At 30.5% G+C, this 22129-nt stretch overlaps 1 protein-coding gene across 1 annotated transcript in view; it reads left to right on the forward strand.

Annotated features, from left to right (window-relative positions):
• Positions 1–22129, forward strand: part of LOC142329023 (uncharacterized) — a 92422-nt gene that overhangs the window by 59511 nt on the left and 10782 nt on the right. Inside the window, exons 19-24 of the mRNA XM_075373271.1 lie at positions 985–1059; positions 5975–6037; positions 7919–7981; positions 12556–12591; positions 14487–14549; positions 20160–20240. Of these exons, the coding sequence (XP_075229386.1) occupies positions 985–1059; positions 5975–6037; positions 7919–7981; positions 12556–12591; positions 14487–14549; positions 20160–20240 (381 nt within the window). The remainder of the gene's footprint in view (positions 1–984; positions 1060–5974; positions 6038–7918; positions 7982–12555; positions 12592–14486; positions 14550–20159; positions 20241–22129) is intronic.

Here is a 22129-nt window from a genome sequence, read left to right on the forward strand (position 1 = left end):
AATGTTTTTAGACTTTTTTCCACTAGTCTGTTTCAGCATGATGGCCATTTTTAAAAAATACCAAAGCTGTTGTTTTAGCTCTCAATAGAAATAGGAATATTTTTACCATGTCCTTTTATAAGAATATTATAGTATGATTTCATAATTTCATTTAGCTGTGGAACTGATAAATGATTATGAAGGAGTGAAAATTTGCGCTAATATTCTGACATTCTTTACTTTCTTTTTAAGACGATCATCTCCATAGCAAAATACAGCAGCATAACTAAGTCAATGTTTCACGCAAAAAAAAAAGTGAATTAAAGGCTTCTAAATTGCCAGTTGACTCAACAATGATACAGTTACAAGTTCAGACTAGGTTCAGACAGTTAAAAGTTATAAACATATGTAGGTGTTCATATGATTTATATTAAGGATTGTTAATTTATATTACTATTAGAAAATTCTTATTATTATGACTACAATAATATAAATTGAATATAAATTGTATTGAATATAAATTCAATACAGACAGTAATATTTAATTTTGCAGTGTTTATGGAATTTTCAGTTATTAAATTCAGTTTACTAGATCTTTTGTTATTTTATATTTGTTATGTTATCTCATTGTCTAATTAGTAATTATTTTGCAATGATTAAGACCATAAATAAGGACAAGTTCACAGTTATAAAAAACTATGTTCACATTGAGGGGGGGGTAGAGATATTATTAGCAGTGTTACATACTTTAAGTAAAAATGAGGTAGGTTACTTCAACTATATCAATTACAAGTTACTGGTGTTATTGAATAGGCTTAAAAAGTGTTGTACATTATTAATAGATATATTACATGATGAAAAGCCACTTTGTTGAGACCCCTATTGCAGAAGTTCTAGTTAAGTTCAATTTAAATTCAATTTATTATTATTTATTACACAACTTTTACTGTTCCGTCTAATTATGTAAATTTTATTTTGTAATTTGTGTGATATGTTTTATTACAGAAGAGAATAATTTTTATGCAACCATTTGGAAACTACCATTAAAGAGGGCAAAGTTTTTCAAAGAAACAACTACAGGTAATATTTTTACTTTCTTGTCTACAGCTTAAACAAGAGTAAATAAGTTTAAGTGTAGAGATTATTCTTAGGATGCATTTAAATAAGCAATATTTTACAGTAACGTGTTGCTGTCATGTAGCTGTAATTGATATAACCATATAGGGTAATACAGATTGTACCCATCTATACCATCAGCAGGTATATTTAGATAAAAAAGACATTTGTAAGTATTAAGTTAAATATTTTATTTCTAAACTTTCCAATTTGTTAAATTTTAGAGTAAATACTGGAACTGGCTGCCATCTTCATGAATTCACGTTTCCACCCTTTAAACTGTGTTTCTTTTTCAGAGTTTGTGGGTTGATATTTAAAACAGCTTCTTTGATATTGACCTTCAGTTGTTCAAGTCTTCATAGTTTGTTGCTGTATGTATATATACATCCCAACCCTGTAGGGGAAGACACCCTGCCTTGTGACGCTTCCGGTTGCCACACCCTTCCAATTCCTAGCCCTGATGGGCTTTCAACAGTATAATATATTTCTTTGAGGTAACCCCAAAGAAAAATGTTTGGTGCAGTCAAATCTGGAATCTTGGTGGCCATAAGCCACATTGTTACAGAACAGCCTCACGGGAGGCAATCTGTGTTATAGCTGGAGTCAAACCAATAAATATCTTGGCTACAGAGCGTTGGAAATGCTATATTTCCAAGGTAAATAATCTGCTGACATTAGAATGAAAGCAGGAGATTGAAGATCGGGGCCTTGCATCTTGGCAGGTCAGGTGGGATGAATCCCCCACATGTTGCTACATGCATGGTATATTTCCTATAATGGCTGATTCAGGTGTGATTGAATGGGTCTCCTCCAATCGGTATATCAAACAATTTCTCTCTGGGCATGGTGCCTTTTGAGCGAGTTTAGCTAGGTTTTTTTTTGGTGGATTCGAGTCAATGCCTGGATTGTGGGACAGGTGATACAGTAGACCACGTCCTCTACGTCTGTCGCCGACACGAGGTCCAATGTTCACGAGCTGTTAGGGAACTTGAGAGCGTACATTCCTTTCTGGATCTCCATATTAACTGGATGATCTGCGAGGAGTGGTCTGTAGTGTGGCTGGTTTCCTTCACGCCCTTGCGGTGTGTAGGTCTGCAGAGGGAGTTTAATTGAGATACTCAATCGTGGTAGGATCCTAGGTGGCTAGGGTTCCGGCTTAGGCATTGGATTGGTTGAAGGTAGGTGCATTGGCATCATGCCAATTATATTGGCTTGTATTGTTTGGTTATTGTATTGTTATATTGTACTGTTTGTTATTCGCTTTGGGACTTCCGCTGGTAGGGGTGACTGCACCGCTGGGGTATGTTAACCGTGTGACTGAGGGTGTGGCTTCCCTCTGCCGGGGGCGGTCATGATCATGACTTGGTAATGCCATGCAAGACACCATGATGGGATCGGGTTGGGGTGTGGGGTTTGTCCCCTGGCAAGTAGCCAGGGGACAATTCTGGGTCCTGCGTGGACCGGAATGAGGTTGCATTCCCCTTGTTAGGTGACCTAAATTGGGTATAGGTCTAAATCTCTATGTTGCATACAACATAATTTTGATTGATATGAGTGTAGCACTGATTTGGCCATAAGCCATGACCAATAATCTGATCACCAAAGAATTCATTAACAGATTCATAAACTGAATGTGCGTAGTATGATGTAGCTCCATCATGTTGGAATCAGCGTTATTGTTCTTCCTCTTCCAAGAGTGCAATGAATTGCAATGAAATATTCTGATATCATTCTACAGTACTGGTGAACTCTACAAAATAGGACCAATTATTTTTTTTGTGACCATTTTTATCGCACACCATACTCTCACCTTCTGCAGCTGCAATTGTTTTTTATAATATGCGTGGGAATTTTCAGCACTCTAAATCCTACTGTTATTGCTGTTTACGTAGCCGTCCAGATGAAACCACACCTCCTTGTCTGTAAAAAAAATCAAAGTCATAACATGAGTATCGTAATGGATGAATCAAAACCAATAACAATAATCTAGCCATTTTTCTTTGTCTTGATCAAGAAGTTGATGAACTGTTTGAATTCAATATGGTCATAGGTTTAATTTTTTTGTCTCCCTTTGAACCGTTGATTTTGGTAAATTAATTTCAGCTGACAAATGTCTAATTGATTTTTTTGGCAAGGCAGTTAATCGTCTTTAATTTCAGCAACTATGTCTGCATTCAACTCTGTCATCAATTTTTTATGTTCCTTGTTATTAACAGAACCTATCTCTCTAAATTTAGCCACTAACCTTACCACTTATATCTTGTTAGGTGTGGTTTATCATGATTCTTACGACAAAATGATTCTTGCACTGCAACTACTGATCGCGTGCTAAATTATGTCACAAGAATAAAAATACATTCGTCATGCGAAAACATCAACTTCTCTCTAACGATGCACTTAGTGTTATGGGTTTATGATCACCTTGTTATGGCTGTCAGTAGCAGTCTACTGCGTCAGTGCAATTTTCACTTGTTGGACAAGTCCATTCCATAAAATGTAGAGGAGTTGGGCAGTTAATTCAAATGTTACAGAAGGTGGACTGCATTTTAACTCTGTGTTTTTATACGGTACTACTCTGTATTTTTGTATGGCTGTCAGTTGGCTAAATTGCATGCATGCAGTTGGTGTTATTCATCTGCCATTGACCAAACAGCAAATGTGTTGGCCATATTTGTTTCTCTCAAAATTACCTTGATTTGTAAGTACTTTTAAAAATCCTCCTACCAAACAACTTTAGCTTCAAACAAGCATTGCTCCATCCATCATCATCATCACTATTTAGATAGATCTCTTGGTTGTTGTGAAAATGTTTATTTAGCGTTTCTGGTGTTTTCTATTTTTGAATAATTGGTTTCATTTTTAAAGCATTGAGTAAAAGGATAAATGTGAAGACAACTAATTTTACAAATGGAATTCAGTTATGGGATGTGAACATATAAAACTATAAAGATTAAAATATAAAAAGAAGTCTTTATTTTTGAATTTAACCCGACTGGTGAAGAAACATGTAAAACATAGAAGTTTGAATAATCAGTTTTTGAAATTTAAGTAAAAATTGTAAATAGATAATTTTGTAAATTTAATTTCATTGTTAAACTATATTTACTATACTACATCTTGTGTAATTAAGGACATATCCAAATAACTGTTTAAAAAAAAGTTTTTCTTTTATTTCCATGCTTCTGCAATTGAATAAATGCTGCAACCATAAGAACAATATATCATCTGTCTTTGTTTTCACTACATCAATCCACCACACTCTGACAAGAATCTGTCTTGTATAAACAGATATTCTTATAAGAATGTACAGCTGAAAATATTGGTCAGGAATATTGAATTAAACATCTAGTGTCAGTTTTGTACTGAGCTATTATTTGTGAAACATCATCAACAAATCTCTATTCTAACTACACTCCTTAAGAGAAGGCTTTTGGATTAGGCAGTTTGCTTTGTCTGTTGTTACAGAATCCATTATCAAATTTAAATTGTAATTTAATTATTATTTCTTTGTTTACTATTTATTCTGTGTTTTTTTTTTATATATATATAAAAATATATAAATTTTAACAGCCGTAATTATCAATGTAAGTCGAAGCTTATTAAGGTAGTAATATTTTCACAATAAATATCTTTTACTAGTTCTTTGGAGATTAAAAACATTGCTCTAAAAGGTTTTACATATTTTCACTGGTCGAGAAAATTTCATATTATTCTACAGAAAAATGTTATTGTTTGATCTTTAAATTAAAAATTATTATTAACTACATTTAAATAAATTATGCATATCCAGCATAAATTATAAAAAAAAGAAAACTTGAAATACAAATAAAGAAAGCTATATTAAACAATTATTGAAATCAGTAAAATAAAAAATGCCACAGCTTTAATATAGTGAATTAATATGTTATGTTGGCCTGTTGTCTTGAAGTATCAGTTTTGTGTTTAAGAAAGAGATGTGATGATCATTAGAATCTAAATCATTAATATTTCTTGTTTTATTAAAGAATCTTTTTTTGGACTGTATATTATGATTTTAATCCATCTACAAAAGACCCCCCTTGTAGCTTCAAAGGGAAAGAAACTTTTTTTCATTTCTACAAACCATCCTTGTTTTAAAAGATTGGTTAAAATACTGTGCATTAAAGATTCTTCTTGACTGATATGAAAATGAAGTTAATTATTTATTAGCCAATAACATGTTTAAAGCTAATATATAATGTGAAATAATTAAATATTTAAAATTAATTAAATGTTTGTTTAAAAGTATTTAATTTAGTATTTTATGTTTATCTAATACTAATAATTATTAAATTGAATTTTAACAAGACTGTATATAAAATTCATACCAAATTGGGGTGGTAGAAAGAGAGTAGCTGAAATATTGTGAACTTACATAAGAGAATATAAATAAACTGATTTTTAATTTGATGATGGTTTTATAGACAAATTAAATAAGAACAATTATTTGATTATTATTCCTTTAAAGAATGTACTTGTAATTGCAGATCCATCAATCTTTTCCCATCAGCTGAACTTCATAAACTGAAGTTCATCAGCTGAACTTTTTAAACTTTGATGAAGAACATGCTTGAACGTATTTGCTTAACTTAATGCTCAATTACTTTTTAACATTATCTTCAAAATGTGTTTTTGTTTTTTATGCTCTTTATATTTTATTAAAGGTTCTGATAGTGTGCAGTGGTTTGATATACTATTGTGTGTCTTTCATAGGTGATAGTAACCCCTATGTTCATTTGCATATCTTTGTTAAAGTAATTTGCTGCTTACAGTTCTGTAACTAAACAGAATTGTTTTAAATTTTTTATATGCATTCTTTAATTTTTTATAACATTTTTATTTAATTTTACTTTTGTTGCAGTTGGTTCTACTATAAAATTTACTAATAAGAAGAAAAAATTAAATAAAGAGAGCAGCCATACAAGTAATTTAATACATAATATATATTAACTATATCTCTCATGTGTAAAACAAATAAAAACTTTATTTATAGTAATGGTTGATACTGTGAATGCCCACGTGCTTACAGTACATCCAGGTTTAATTCTTCTGATTTCCAGACTATGTATTTTTTTATGAGGAAAATTTAATGTTTGAAACATCAATTAATTCAAAAAAAGGTTTACAATTGAAATATTTTAACTTTAGAATAGATAGCTGTTATTTTCTAGTTTTGTTTCTTTAATGGACTGTTAGTTTACTATTGCCCATTATACTGACTACTCTAGTTTAAAACCCCACATATAGTTACTTAACATTAATCAATATCTTGTTTGTTAGTCATATCTTATTGTCTCAGTTTTGGTTCAGATTAGGATTAAATAAAATTTGGTAAAATTTTATTTAATCATATTTTTATTAACAGTGTGTCGATATAATTAAAGTAGAAAAAATTAAAAATACACAGTTTTCAATCATGTTTTAAATAAGATAATTTTTTTGAAAGTTATTCTATTTGCATTAGGTAAATAAAGTATTTTTATATTAATGTAGTCCGTATAGTTTGTTCTAATATGCTTAAAATAAAATGGTTCTTAAAGAACACAAACTACACACTGGGATTGGTCTAGAGCTGAACTCATCGTAAATCAGCTGATTTCAAAGTCGAGAATTCTAAGAATCAAATCCTAGTTAGGCTTTTATACAGATTTGAATACTAGACCGTGGATACTGGTTTCTTTGGTGGTTGGGTTGCAATTAACCACTCATCTCAGAAATAGTCGACCTGAGACTGTACATTTTCATGTGAACAGCATATGCTAATAGTACTGATGGGTATTTATTAACAATGCTAGAACAGCTTTCAAACTAAGCTTTGATGAGTCAGTAAAAAGTCACCATTCGTCAGGATGGTAAATGTCCCAAAGCTTCCAGTAAAGAGTCCACATCTTACAGTATACAAAGTTTTTTTGTACTGAGAGAAGAAATGTTCAAATTCTGGCTGTATGTCAAGGAAAGCTCTTATTTTAATGTTTGGTTGTAAAACATGCCATTCTTTCAGTCTTGATGCTAATATTTCTGCTAATTTTGTTGACCAGTGTAATTTAACAGTACAGATGCATAATATGAATCTTAAAAATATTAATTTCATTAAAGTAGCATATATATATATATATATATATATATATTACATTACATATAATACATAAAGTACTGTACTCACTCACACAAGAATTCAGTACTGTATGTGTGGCGCTAGCCATATAATAAAATTTTTTCTAATTTTTTAACTTTATATTTTTAATATTTTGACTACATATTTTTATATGTTGTAATTTTAATGTTAGAATTTAATGTGTGATTTGAGAAAAAAGAAAAGTTTAACTGATGATGAGGGAAAAGCCCCAGAAGCACTATTAAAAAATAATAAGTGTAAAGTAAGAAGCATAATTACAAATTCTGTACTCTTGGTGGTAAACGGTTTTTATACTTTTGTCTTTGAGATATTAGTACAGAGGGGAATATGGACAAATATAATAACAAAACAATTGTTTTTTCTTAGTTAATGTGTGTGTGTGTGTTACAATTGATGCATTCACTGATTTTAAGCTTTTTTAGAATGTTCTTTTGTGTCAGTGAACATTACCTGTAATAAACAAGAAGGAGTGTAGTACATGGTTGTGCTGGTTAGATACTTAGATATTTTGAATAGGATACAATTTCTGAAACATGAGCCAAATTCTTTTCTGCGTTTAGTCTACTGTAAGCATATGTGCTTAAAGTATAAGAATTAGTCATTTATACTTATATGAATTGTACCTTGTGATGAAGTAAAGTTTGCTTTTTCTTTCATTCTGTGTTGCAGTTTTCCCTTTTACAAGAAATGTGACTAAGAAGAGAAAAAAAAACAAACAGAATTATCAGACAGGTATATTAGATTCTTTTTAATGTAGGAGTTATAGGTACTAGTAAGTTCAGTACTTTTATTTACCTCATATTTTATTGTACTGTTTAAACATGTTCTGTTATTAGAGAAGTTAGTGCCTGGCTATACTTCATTGGCATTAAACTAAAACGCTAATGAACTACTATCAAGTAGAAAACACAAGTTTCCAGATTGGTCCACTACCAGACTGGACCCTCATATCAAAGTTCCACTATATCTGCCGGTTTCTAAATCTTTAACATTGAATTAATATTGGCCTAACCTAGATTTATACAATCCAAACCAAAAGAGAATGATCAAGGGCAAAAAAGGAAGTGGATGATGAGAAAGAAAGGTTGTACTTTCTTTGAATAACCACATCATAGAACAAACAATCTTAACCTTTTTTTAATACTTCTTTAAACTATGTCCTTAAACTATCTTCTCAAAGAATAATTTTGAGTTCACCTGAGATTTGAATAAAGAAACCTTTGGCTCATCATTATTATAGTTGATCAGAAAATCAGTGGTAGTCCACTATTATCCAGAAACTAGTCAATAAAATTGGCTTATTATAAATAATGTTAATTAACAATATACGTTATAAAAGAAATTAAATAGATAGTTGGGGAATGTATTTGTTCATAAATGATTTAGAAACTATATTGTTGATTAACAGTAGAGGACTAATAATCGACTGCCTTTTCTGTGTATTAAATTTATTAAAAACATTTTTGTAGGAATTTTCTTTCATAACAGCATTAAATGAATATATCTCTTCCCTTAAATTTTGTACATCTAATCCATCCTTTACAAGAGGCATGTGATAGGTCTTTTGGTGGGCAGTTTGAGTTGAATGTAGTTAAGATATTTTTAATTCCCTGAACAACAGTTGTTTGTATATGTATGTGGATATGTTTATTATTATTCTAAACATAATAAATAAATAATTTATTAGAAATAAATATTTTATATTGTTCTTTATATATTATTTTTTGTCCATTAATATTTATTATTTGCCCATTTCTTAATATATTTACTTAATTGTTAATGTAAATAATGTACTATAAATTATTTGAACTGAAATTAAAAAATTACTTTGATACAACATTTTGCCAGACAAGTTGATTTTCTTTATCACAATAACTAGTGTGCCATCTTAAAATACTGCACGTCCACATGTTGCAGCAGTCTGACATGAGATTTACTGAGAACATATGGATAGGAAATTTATGATCTCCCATCATATAGTCCGGACTTAGCTCCTTCTGATTACTCATTTCTTTAGGAAAATGAAAGAATATTTGAATAGTAAGCAATTCACAGGTGACAATGAACTTAAAAATGCTGTTAGTCAGTGACTGGCAGCCAAAGAATACAATGAGGATATATTGAAGCTACGATAAATATCTTAATTCATGTGGCGATTGTATAGACGTATTGGTTTGTGTGGCATTTCTCCCGCCAGCACCCCATTCGGTCGCCCTAAAGCATAAGACTGAATGTCTGTGCCACAAACGACTACTGAGCCTTGAAAGACTTTATCCAATTCAGGCGTATCCATAAGCTGTGTTTTTTACAGCTCTCGCCCTTTTCAACTGTATAATAAATTATATTGTATACTATAAACAATATGTTGTTTACATTAACATTTATTCTATTCTTATTTATATTTATAAAATTTCAACAAAAAAAATCTAGTTTTTTTAATCAACTGTAAAAAAATAATAGGTATAATAATAATTATGTAAACAACATTCTGTTTATAGTACACAATACAATCTAGCATACTAACATAGCAATAAAGTAGGATATGCAGTTTGCTACTTTGTTGCATTTTGCCAAGAAGTGCTTCATTCAAAATAAAAATGTGAGCACATATAACAAACAAACAAACATACCATGATACAAACATTAGTGATAAAAATGGTTTTTTTGGATATATTTTCAGCTTTTTTTCAATCTGTTATGCACTATTAAATCTAATGCACCTAAACTAATGCTTTCATGAAAACTACAGCTCCATTTAAGTATAAATCAAATACTAAGCTAATTATTTTGAAATGTATAATACACATTATTTTTAAAATTATAACAACAATAATACAGACAAAAAATGCAAAATAATTAGCTTAATATTTAAAATAAAAAAGTAATAAAACATATTTTAGAAAAAGCTTTGGTTAACGTACTTTCAATAAAACTGTATGTGCTGCGATCTAGCATAGAAGTACTTCATTTAAATAAAAATGTGAGCACATACAACAAACACAACATGCTTCTTGATAAAAGGGATGTTGTTTTTATACATGTGTTTTTGTTTCTGAATTATTGTTTATTACCTATGTAATCAAGAACCCTGATTTGTATAAATCTGCAAGTCATTTTTGTTATTAGTGCTTGTTCCTTCACAATGAAATAAAAATTAATTTTTATTTTGCATTGCAGCATCTCATGTTACAAAAGGTGTAACCAAGAGAAAAACTAGAAAACCAACCAAAATAGGTATATTAGATATTATTATTATTATTATGTTAGTAATAATACCAGAAAGTTTGTTCAAAGATCTTAATTTTTTTACTTTTATTCAAGTCATCCTATAAAAATCTTTTACTACTTTATTATTATACTCTTTTTCCTATTTTGTAAAACTTTTTATACCAGTCATTTGTATTTTGACAAAAGTGGATTTTGTCTTGTAAATTTATGGTTACCGACAACTGTAGAAAGATGGCAACACATAACTGCCACGCATGACTTAATAATATTAAATATAACTATGATTTAGTCACTTTTCAAAGAGAAGATCAATTACCTACTTACTTCTTGCAGAGAACTGTGTTACTGCATACTTCTTATACATGAAAAATGTAAAGATTACTTGTTAATACCCTGTACACATCTTGTATATATTTGTATATACCAGGTATGTAAATGTGAAACTGGAATTTTTGTATAGAAAATACACGTTTATTGTATGAAAATGATAAATAATATTTTATTCAAAATATTGTCCTTTGCTAGCTATACATTTTTCCCATCTCTCTGACAATTTATGAATACCATGCCAAAAAAGCTGTTACTCTTCTGAGACAAACCATTGATTGAGCCATTTTCTTGCATTTTCATAAGAAGTGAAGTACTGCTCAGCAATTACCATCGATGCAAATAAAAGCAGTCGGACAGAACCAAGTCTGGTAAGTAAGCTGCATGCAAAAGTATTTCCCAACTAAATGCCTCAATCATTTCCTTGACCAGTTTTGCTGTCTGTGATGGTGCATTAACATGAAGTAAAATTACTTTGTGCTGCCTTTTTTGATATTCTGGTAATTTTTTATGCAATGCTTGATTCAAATCGATCATTTTTTGTCGATAGCATTCAGTATTAACGGTTTTGCCAGGTTTTAGCAGCTCATAATAGATCACACCCTTCTAATCCCATCAAACACATAGCATTATCTTCTTTCCATAGTGATTTGGCCTTGCAATTGATGTCAATGGTTCACGTGGAGTTACCCGTGATCTTTTACACTTACGCTTCTTGAAATATATTCACTTTTCATCACCTGTCACAATTCAATAGAGAAATGACTTTCTTTTGTACCTGGCGAGCAGCATTTCGCAAGTTGTTTTTCAATTTTCTTGCTTTCTTCATTCAGTTCATGTGGAACCCATTTTCCATCTTCTGGATCTTTCCCATGGCTTTCAAATGCATGGAGACGGCTTCTTGTGTTACATCTAACTGATCTGCAAGTTGTTGCGTTTGAGCATCATCCTCATCCAAAAATGCTTGCAATTTGCTATCTTCAAACTTTTTTGATGGTCTTCTACATTTTTCACGTCAAAATCGCCACTTTTGAATTTTTTAAACCACTCAAAGCACTTTGACTTACCAAGAGCATGCTCACCGTAAGCTTTGACAAGCATTGGATGCAATTCTGCAACAGTTTTGTAATCAATGCTGTCTGCAAATCGTAGTTTGTAGGTACAAAACTTGACACGTTCAATGTTATTTAAACTATGCTGTTATAGGAAACTTACATTGTGAGTTGAAAATCTTGGTCAGCTGTCAAAGAAAGAAAATAGCACCATTTATACAGTTTGACGGTAACTTCATCGACAGCTAGGGTCATCTATGGAAAAATTCAGATTTCATATTTACACATCTGGTATATGATTATTTTATTCCTTGTTTTATTATTTTTCCTTGTATTCAGCTCAGTCATTAACCATTCCAATCCAAGATTGAAGTTATAAATTCATATTTTCTTTATACTGGTGAGGATGCGTAATGCCTTTTTAATTAATAATGGGCTAAAGAGAGCAATTCTGTAATTTATAAACTGTGTTTTTCTGTGCTTGACTAACTGGTACTTTGTAGCAGCTGTCAGGCAGGAAGCTGTTACAATTTAGAAATGTATTTGATGTAGGTATATTTTAAGATAATTCTCACAAAAATTCAGTCATTATTTACATACTAATGACAATGCATTTTTATCAATAATCTTTAAGATCTGTTATTTACTATTATCCAGTTAATTATTGGTTGGTATCTTATGATTTTTCTTATGTTACAGAAAAACAATTAACACTTTGGGCTCATTATCCTAAAGGTAATTAGCAATATTATTACATATTTAGATTGTAGAATTAAAGTTATATATATATATATATACATAAAAGTAGGTACTGTATTATTAGTTTTTCATATGTTTAACTGATGTTAAAATGCTGAGTTTATTGGTACATTTTTTCAATGCTGGAAAAATATTTTTGAAGAAGAACGGATGATTTCAGACTTAATGCTTTGGGTCAATAACACTGTATCCCGTAATCTAAAGTAAAAAAAATCATTTTTAATCATAACTTCAATACCAGTAAACCAATTTTTATTTTATTTGTACCAAATTACTTGTCATTCAAAGGGCCTTCCTATGAGCTGTCACAAGCGATATCATCTCATTTTAAAAAAAAATGTTTTCAACCCTTGAAAATTTAGAAAAGATTTTGGGTAAAATTTTGTGTTTGTAATTTCAAAAATAATTTTCATAGTTTTAATCTACAGATTATAATTATTTCAAATGGTTTAAAAAGTTATATCATGTAATTTTGTAGTATTTTTGTTGGACTGAAATTTAAAAATAGTACTACCCCAAATGGTTTATCATACCTACCAAGCGAAGAGGTGGGTGGATTTTAATGTCTTTTTCACCAAAATTCATTATTTTTTCAGATTGTCAAGTAATGCAATCAAATGTTGTTAGCATTGCCATTTAAGAATTTTGATTTGGGGTAGGTGTAGCAGGTGGAAAAAGTTCTCCTCTCCCTGAAAATGATATACATGGCTGCAAGCAGAAATACAATGGGACAGATAGCTGTTGAATAATAAATGTGATAACTTTTCAAACGATCACCTGGTATATTAATAAGTATAAATTCAGTATTTATATATAAAATGTGACCTATATTTGTAAGACAAAATTTAATACAAAATTTCTAGACCATTTGAGGACATAGCAAAATAGAAATATGTAATTTAGCCTAGTAGATTATAAAATCCAATTATATCATAAATAGTATAGAGAACTCTATAAAGAGTCAAGAAATAAAATATCAAAATCATGATGAATCAAATATTAAAATTTTGAAATTAAAATTCAGTATTTCTAACGAAATATAAATGTCATACAAACAAAAAATTGTACAAACTTATAAATGTAAAACAAAATATTGCAACCCTTAGGATTTTTGAGGTGACTGAAATGATTATGAAATCAGAATTTGAAAGTCAAATAGAATATATAGTAGAACAAAATATAAAATTAATACATACAAGATTAGTAAAAAACTATTGTGTGTTGGTATACTTAAAATAAATTCATGAGATATTATCCTTTTAAGTAATGAAAACATCACGTTTTTTATTCTATAATTGTCTTATCTATTTTTTGATTAATTCTAATTAATTTACATCATCTATTAAAGGGATATTGTTTCTTATACACCTTGAGATGGTGGACAATTTAAACAGTTCTATCCTTTTTATCTTGAGCAAGCTGGGAGTAGATTACAGACCTGCTTTCAGTAGCTGCATGTTGGACCATACCCATGTTTTACCATTGCAAAATGTTAATTTTAATAAATTACTCTGAACAAGATTGTTATTCATCGGTACTAGGCATCCTGTATTTTTCCACTTCTAAATTTTCAGTATCTTCTACTTACCAGGTCTAAACCTGGAAATAAACTTTTTTTAAATAATCAAATATTCTTTAAATGAATGTTTTGCTTAGAATTAATATTTAGTTGCATTCATCTGTGAATTAAAAAGGTAAGAATATTTTCTGTTTATTTTACGGTTGATTCATTGATTTGAATGTTGCTATCCATATTTTTGCATATTTTAAAGGTAGGAAGTAAAACATAGATATAGTGGATATGAATATATTGATAATGACAATAGTCACAATCGATAATGACATATTTGTTTTTTTTTTGTGTATTACAGATTCTTCAGTTAGAAAGACAACAGAGTCAACCCTTATTAGCCCAGAGTTTCTCTTTCTAGAATGTATGATGATTATTTTTTATTTATTACTTTTTTAATGATTAGAATTTTAGGTGATATATTTACACAAAATTTGGTGATAAGTATCAAATAAATAATACTCTACAGATTATAGAGTACTACCCACTTAATAAAATAGTGCTTGTGTTAAAGCACCACATTTTTCAATTTTTTAATATAATATAAGACTTTTAGAATTATTTAAAAAAAATTTTTTTAGATTCTTTAAAGCTGTTATACATAAATTAAAACTGTTATCAATTCAAGTTGTATTGTTTTAGCTGTAGCGAAACAATACAGTTAGTTAGCATATCAAAAATACTGTTGTAGTTCAAATAATTATTAATCCATAAGTGATACATTTAGAGGCGCAGATGAAAATTTGTCTGCTAATCAAGGACCACCTTACTCTTATTTAATAGTGAGCAGGTGACTCCTATTAAATCAGTCGCTTTCAGCTGCCATCTATTTTTTCGTGTAAGTAACATCGTTTTGTCCGTAACAAATTCTATATCTTGGAGTGTGTGCTTATAATTACCATAAATTCTTGTACCTCTCAGAGGTATGGTATTGATGACAGTCTATTTTTCAAAAGCGCATCTTGTTGTTTATCACACAAAATAACGTTGTAGTCAGATTTTCACGAAATGAAGATCTTTATACCAAACAATTCTGAAATTTGTGTTCTTTCCCAGAAAAGTATTGTTGTAACTCATACCTACTTTAGGAAATGTTATTCAATGAGTAAAGTTATGCGTACTTCATTTTGCATTTCAAATATTTTACTAAATTTTTCTCAGAACAATCATTTTATACTTACAACACTATTTTACTGGGTGTGAGTTAATGATATATGTATTTGTCGCACTATCAGGGAAAATAATAATGCAGAAATAAAATCATCTTCTGGAATCCATAATTCCTGACTATTTTGAACTTTGAAAAGTACTAAAGCATAATCTTAGTATTTTTATATTTCATAAAGTATAATTGTTTTTTATAATCATTGAAATATTAGGAAAAAAGACATGCATGGACCTATTACTCATAACTTAATAAATTTTGAATATTTAAATCCTACCTTAGAATTCATGAAATTTGAATTTTATTTTTCAAATGTGAGTGTGAGTGTGTGTGTCTGTATGTGTTTAAGAATAACACCTATAACCTTATGTTTGAAAAAAAATGTATATTTTTTTTTGTGGAAAATTCAAAACATTTATCAACGTATACTGACTATAGAATTCAAAATTTGTCTGCTAATCAAGGAGCATCTTACTCTTACATGAGCAGGTCACTCCTATTAAATTGGTCATTCTCAGCTGCTATCTATTTTTTATTATGAGTAACACCTTTTTATCCATAACAAATTCTATGTCTTGGAAATGTGTAGTTACAATTAGCATAAACTTTTATATCTTAGAAGTATAGTACCGGACAAATTTTTTATGTATAGTCAACACATTGATTATTATAGAATTGTGTACCGACTGATAATGGAGGATCCCTTGAAAATCAACTATTTGTATTACTTGATTTATGTTTTTCTTTTAGTATGTTTTGTTGGTTGAGTTATTTTATGAATAAAAAATAACGAAGATAAAAGAAGATAACGAATATAAAATATACGAGATATATGCTTTTTTAGTATGTATTATATTATTATTATTAGATCTTCAAATGTCATGATCTGCAGTACAAAAAGATTATATTATCCATGATTATTTTTCCCCATCCACCAAAGAACACCAGTATCCATGATCTAGTATTTAAATCTGAATAAAATAACTATCTTTATTAGGATTTGCACCTGAGATATCTCAGCTTCGAAATCAACTGATATCTGACGACGAGTTTACCAGGAGACCAACCCGGTGGGTTATTATTTATTATGATTTTCTTTTGCAAAATTATTAAAATCTTACTGATCATTGAGAAATGGAAGTTTTTCAGTTGACTGTGGTTTTTAAATTATTTTTACAGTTCACTAAAATATACTTGCACAAAGAATTTGTGGATTTATGATCAAAGTACATTTTTTGCACCGCAATTAAAATTAAAAATATGTTACAAATTACTTAATCGCGCACAATTAGAAAGTACATAATAAAATAGTGAAACTAGTAAAAAAATAATGACTGAAAAAGGAAAATGACATGAAATAAATAACTCTAAAGCACACAATGATGATGCACATAGAAAGGGGAGTAATGGCTACATGCTGCTGTCAAATATGACTACAATACAATAATGCAAATTATTTTAGGTTATTTACAGCAGAAAATTGAATTCACATAATTAGTAGCATGTAAAAGATACAAAATAAGTGGCCCCATGGTTAATGGGATCAGTGAAAGTGTTTGACCAATTTTGATATATGTTTCTGAATCTTACATACTTTTTTCTTAAGTAGATTGATTCATTACAGTAGACTGGCTGGGTTCGGCCTTGTGGATTCGGAACGGAACGGAACACAAGAATGGCGGGAGTTTCAATATTTCATCGTAAGAATCGCAGAGCCTGGAAAATATCCCTTACTGCTGTGTCTTTCTATTATCGGGCGGGTTATTGGGTGTAATTTGGTGGCGGTTATTAATTTTAAGTTTTATTTATGGAAGGATTTGGTAATTTGCGTTCCTATCCGTATGGACCATGGTGTAATTTATTTACTGATTCTGACGGTGGTAGACTAAGCTTTTGAGCCTAGTAATCCCGGCGTGATTCTCCTTCAGTCCATCCGCTGAAGTACTTTCGGTACCAGCACCTATGAGCTAGCAGGAGTGCGCCTACCGAAGCTCTAGTTATTTGGAGGGAGAAATGCGCCCCGTTCTCCGGAGGGAGTCGCATATGCTGACTAAATGAAATTGTGGTCTCTTCGTGGGACGGTGTGGGATGATGTCTAGCTTTTTGAAGTTTTAACAAAATTTAATTGCGAAAACGGTCACTTTCGCGGCCGGAATTTTTGTGCGGTTTCCATTTATAGGTTACGCAATATAGAGGTCCTAAGCCTGGTTTGTCATTTTTTGACTCTCGTACCGCCTCTTCATGGTGGTTCGTTTAATACGGCATGAGGCCGTTTTCTTATACCCTGTGGAGTACAGTCCTCTCGGCAGATGTCCCGGAGATGGCTGTGTTCGGACACGACCGCTCTCCCGAACACTCTACGTGCCTGCGCCACTCCACCTCGTATACGGTGTGTACTCCCGCATCGTATCGAAGAGTGACGTTTCTGACGAACCACGGTGCTCCAAATATCTTCCGCAACGCTATGTTTTGGACCGCTTCTAATTTCTTTTGAAGAGTAGATTTCAAAAAAAACTCCCCATGCCGGGTAAGCATATGTTAGAATTGGCAGGACCTATAGCCGAAAAATGAGCAATTTGGTCGCCAGTGGATATGGACTGGCACTCTGTTCAGTACTGGGTATAGTAAGGCCCTGACAGCCCCTGGTGGATTCAGGTTTGTACCTGCAGTGTAGGGTACAGGATGATGCCTTCCATGTGTTGTATGAGTGCACCAAATACGATCTGCAGTGCAGTAATTTTTAAACTGGATACCATCGAAGCATGATATTCGTCAAAACTGGAAGGACTGGGCTGATTGATCAGTGGTTGCAGAATTTCTGCACCATTTGGCTAGGGAACAGATTGTGATGGGAATCTATATGCTGCTTGGTCTTGTTCCTGTGTGCTTTGTTTTGTTACGATTTCTTGTTAGTGATGTTTCGTTAGTGTTACATCATTTTGGTTGTTTTGTTATTAGTTTTATTTTACTGTTTTTCTGCATTTGTGTCGCATGTGAATTCGCTTTACCTTTCGGGTAGGTAGGTGTTTCAGTTCCTTCGATGACTATAATTTTCAGTCTTGCTTGAGACTAAAGATATGTTTTGTTATTTTTAGTGATATTTACATCAATGGGAATGTCACCTGTGGCATTAACATCGGTGGCATCCTGGGCCGAGGCGACTGAGAGATGTCACATGCTGAGGTTTAAAAGATGACCTCCAGTAAAGCCCATTAGGACTAGGTATGGAGGGGGTGGTTGGAGGGTGTCTTCCCCTAGGGGATAAGAATTCAGTACAGTAGTAAGTGACAAACTATGATGTTTTCTTTAATTTAGCATACTTTCATAATAGTTGTAGTTGTTCAATAAATTCAACCAAAATTTAATCATTTTTCTTCAAATCCTCCTTTTATTTCATACATTTCTAAAGAACATAGAAAATTTTAACTCTAAAAAACATTTTTCATTTTTTAAGCATATTATTTTGATCCGCAATTATTCCAAAAAAAAATATTTCAAACATCTTGGAAGCAGAATAACATTAGTAGTAGAAAATATATTAGAGTGGGATGCCAATTTTTTGGATGTCCAACTCTCTGCTTACATATGCCCTAGGCAATATTAAAAAAAAATTAATGCACTATTTAAAAAATCCAGGATACTATTCTAATAAGGTTTTGCTTCAATAGGAAATGTATTTTTATTGACCTTTTATTTTTACTGCGTTTTTTAATTGACTTTTTTTTAAATTCATACAGCACAAAGCACACATAAATTTAGGCTGTGTTAAATTTATATAATTAATGACCAAAAATATTGATAGATTTACATTAATTGGTCATGCATAATCTATGATTTAATGATAAATTCTAATTTATCAGACCATTTTGGAAAATTCTAAGAGTTTTCTAAGAGTATCCTGAACATGAGAATGATATGTCTAGTATGCATGATAAACCTATTTTAATTTTCCAATTATCAGGATTCAGCAAAGGTCAATCTGGATAATTGATGTTCAACTGTATATTATAAATAATTAATGTCTTCCATTCTACAATAAGGTAACCCATGCCTGCCAGACTTACACCAAAGTGAGAGGAGGCAAGCGTGTAGCAGTCACTTCTCTGAACACAAGTATTTTATCAGAAAAAGTGAAAGAAGAAATTGGCAAAAACAGACGATTTACAGTTTCAGAATTTTCAAATTAAATAGTAATATTTATTTAAATTAAACAAAATTTCTTGTAAATGTTTTGTTTCTTAACACAAAAGGAGTACATAAATCTGTTGTTTCATATTACCTGTTCCACTTTTGTTTATAGTAGCAATGTTAAGACTGATCTTTAAAGCAGTACTTCCTACAATCTTTTTTACTTTCAGATATTAATTATTAGGAGTGTCCTCAAAGTAAAAATTATTAAGGTTTCATTAGAGCTATTTGTCATTTATATTTCAGGGGATGCGATATGTTTATGTGCATCAATGTATTTAGTTCTTAAGAATACCACAGAAGCTATTTCAGCCCTTATTTTCTGTAGTAAGCATGGAATGGGATGCTTGTTATTTTTAAGAACGAATGGCTTTGACATGGCTTGTTTCGTGTTACCCGCAAACAATTCATTCATGGGACCTAACAATGAAATACACAATGAAGAATTTGAATAGATTTATTAAGAAAATAATAAATAAAATCCTTTTTTTCTTTTAAGCAATAGTGTTACATTTAAAGAAATAGAGCTACCGTTTTAGAAATAAATATTACATTAAATACCTTTTTTCCTTATACTTCTTGTAGGTATATATAAAATAAAAACTGGTTTTTGTTTTACAGGTCCAACTATCAAAGAATTTCTTGCCAAAATGAAAAATCTTGATCGGGTTCAATCTCTTTTATTAAGAACAAAAGGAAAAGGTGATAACATTAAATTATACATAAATTAATACAGTATGTGCAACTTTACTCAATAGTGAAACTTGAACTCTCTAATTCCTGATTTTCTCTAGTTTAAAGTAGAAAAAATGTGTTTTATTATATTTTAATTGACATCATCATATGGCATTGTTTATTAAATGATGTTCCATTTCTCAGTAGTAATTACAGTACTTATTTTAATATATATAAGATGTAGTAAGTAATCTGTTACTATTTATCAATTCTTTATCCACAGTTTTCTTCTTTTTTTTACAGTTCTGTAAAACAATTTAAAAAAATTATGAATATAATAATGTTTTTTAATCCAAATATAAACATTGTTATCTTTTCCACCCAAACTACATCGTTACAACCATCAGATTAAGGCATTATAGATAGCTATTTTCTGAGTATACTGTCTGTATTACTTTTAATATGACATAAAATTATCAAACTTTATAGATTAATTAATATGTACGTAACAGCTTCTGAGGATAAGTATGCAACTATCTCGAGAAATTGTTGAATGAAAATTTTTGTTTTACAAAGGTTACAAAAGTTTGTTCTGAAATTAGACCCATCTGTGGAACAAATTTAAACAAGAGATCAATATAGTAATGTCATCGTGCTAGGTGTATAAAAATTTTTAAATTTGAAATCTTAAAACATTACTATTTTAGGCAGCAGAAAATTTTAATTTTTTTCAAAATATAAAGAATTTTAGATAATAAAGGCTAAAGACCTCTGTAACTGTTTTACTGTTAAGCATCACAAAATCATTAATGTCTCTTATAAATAGACTAGCTCTCCACCGCAGCATTGCCTACGTTTTATGATTTCTTGCGTATCCCACAGCGGTCAATTTTTTTTATTTTATGTTTTTTAGTCAAGTAACCAGAGATAGGTGCAGCCAGCCAGTCACAAATACAGTTACGATGGCAGTGGCTGTGTTGTTTGAGCCACACTGCCACCCCTTAAAAAATCAAAATTAAAACAACCCCTAAAATGGTTTTTAAATATTTATATCTGAACAGTATTTGCAAGCTCAAATCTAATAATTATCTAGTTAATTAAAATCGGGATTGGGAGAATTTACAATCATTCTTCAAACATTTTTTTATTTTTCTTCAATCTCTTTCAAGGTTGAATTTAAAAAAATCTAGAAATTTGTTTATTGACATGAAGATAACACAACAAAAATCAGGTTGATTTCTTCATTTGTTACCGAGAAATTAAAAAAAATAACTGGTTTAAATAAAAATAAAAAAATCCATTTTAACACTTTTAATCTCTGAATTTCAAAAAATTTAGAAATCAATTTTTAGATATTCATATTAAGATTACACATACTAAAAATTAATGACACCTACATCTCTTACTGAGAAATAAAAAAAAAATAATTTCATTGTTACTCCATTTTAACCCATTAAATTTTTTAGTTGATTTTCTTAGTATGCATTTACACCGTAAGGAGGTGTATACAAATTTTCATCAATTTATCTTATCTAGTTATTGCTGGGCGTTGATCACTCATGACATGTTTTATATATATAGCATCCCCCATCTCAGCATTGTTCGAGATTATAATCTATCCAACCCATTTTGTAACAATATTAAATTGATAGAACATCCAGGTGTATGATATTTTTTGAGGCATTTTGATTTTATGGTAGCAGAATGTATTGAGTTTCCAAATTACGAGTTTTGGAAAGTCCAACATATAATTGTCCATGACTGTCCAAAAACAGTCTAAATCAATAACAATGGTTTGAATGCCTGGCCTTGCGCTTTAATGATTGTTATAGCAAATGGAAGTTTTGTAGGGAATTGGAGACTCTTAAATTGAAATGGTAAGTCTGTTGGGATCACTGGGATGTGGAGTATAAGAG

Source organism: Lycorma delicatula, chromosome 8 (assembly GCF_047948215.1).
Source record: "Lycorma delicatula isolate Av1 chromosome 8, ASM4794821v1, whole genome shotgun sequence".
NCBI lineage: Eukaryota > Metazoa > Arthropoda > Insecta > Hemiptera > Fulgoridae > Lycorma > Lycorma delicatula.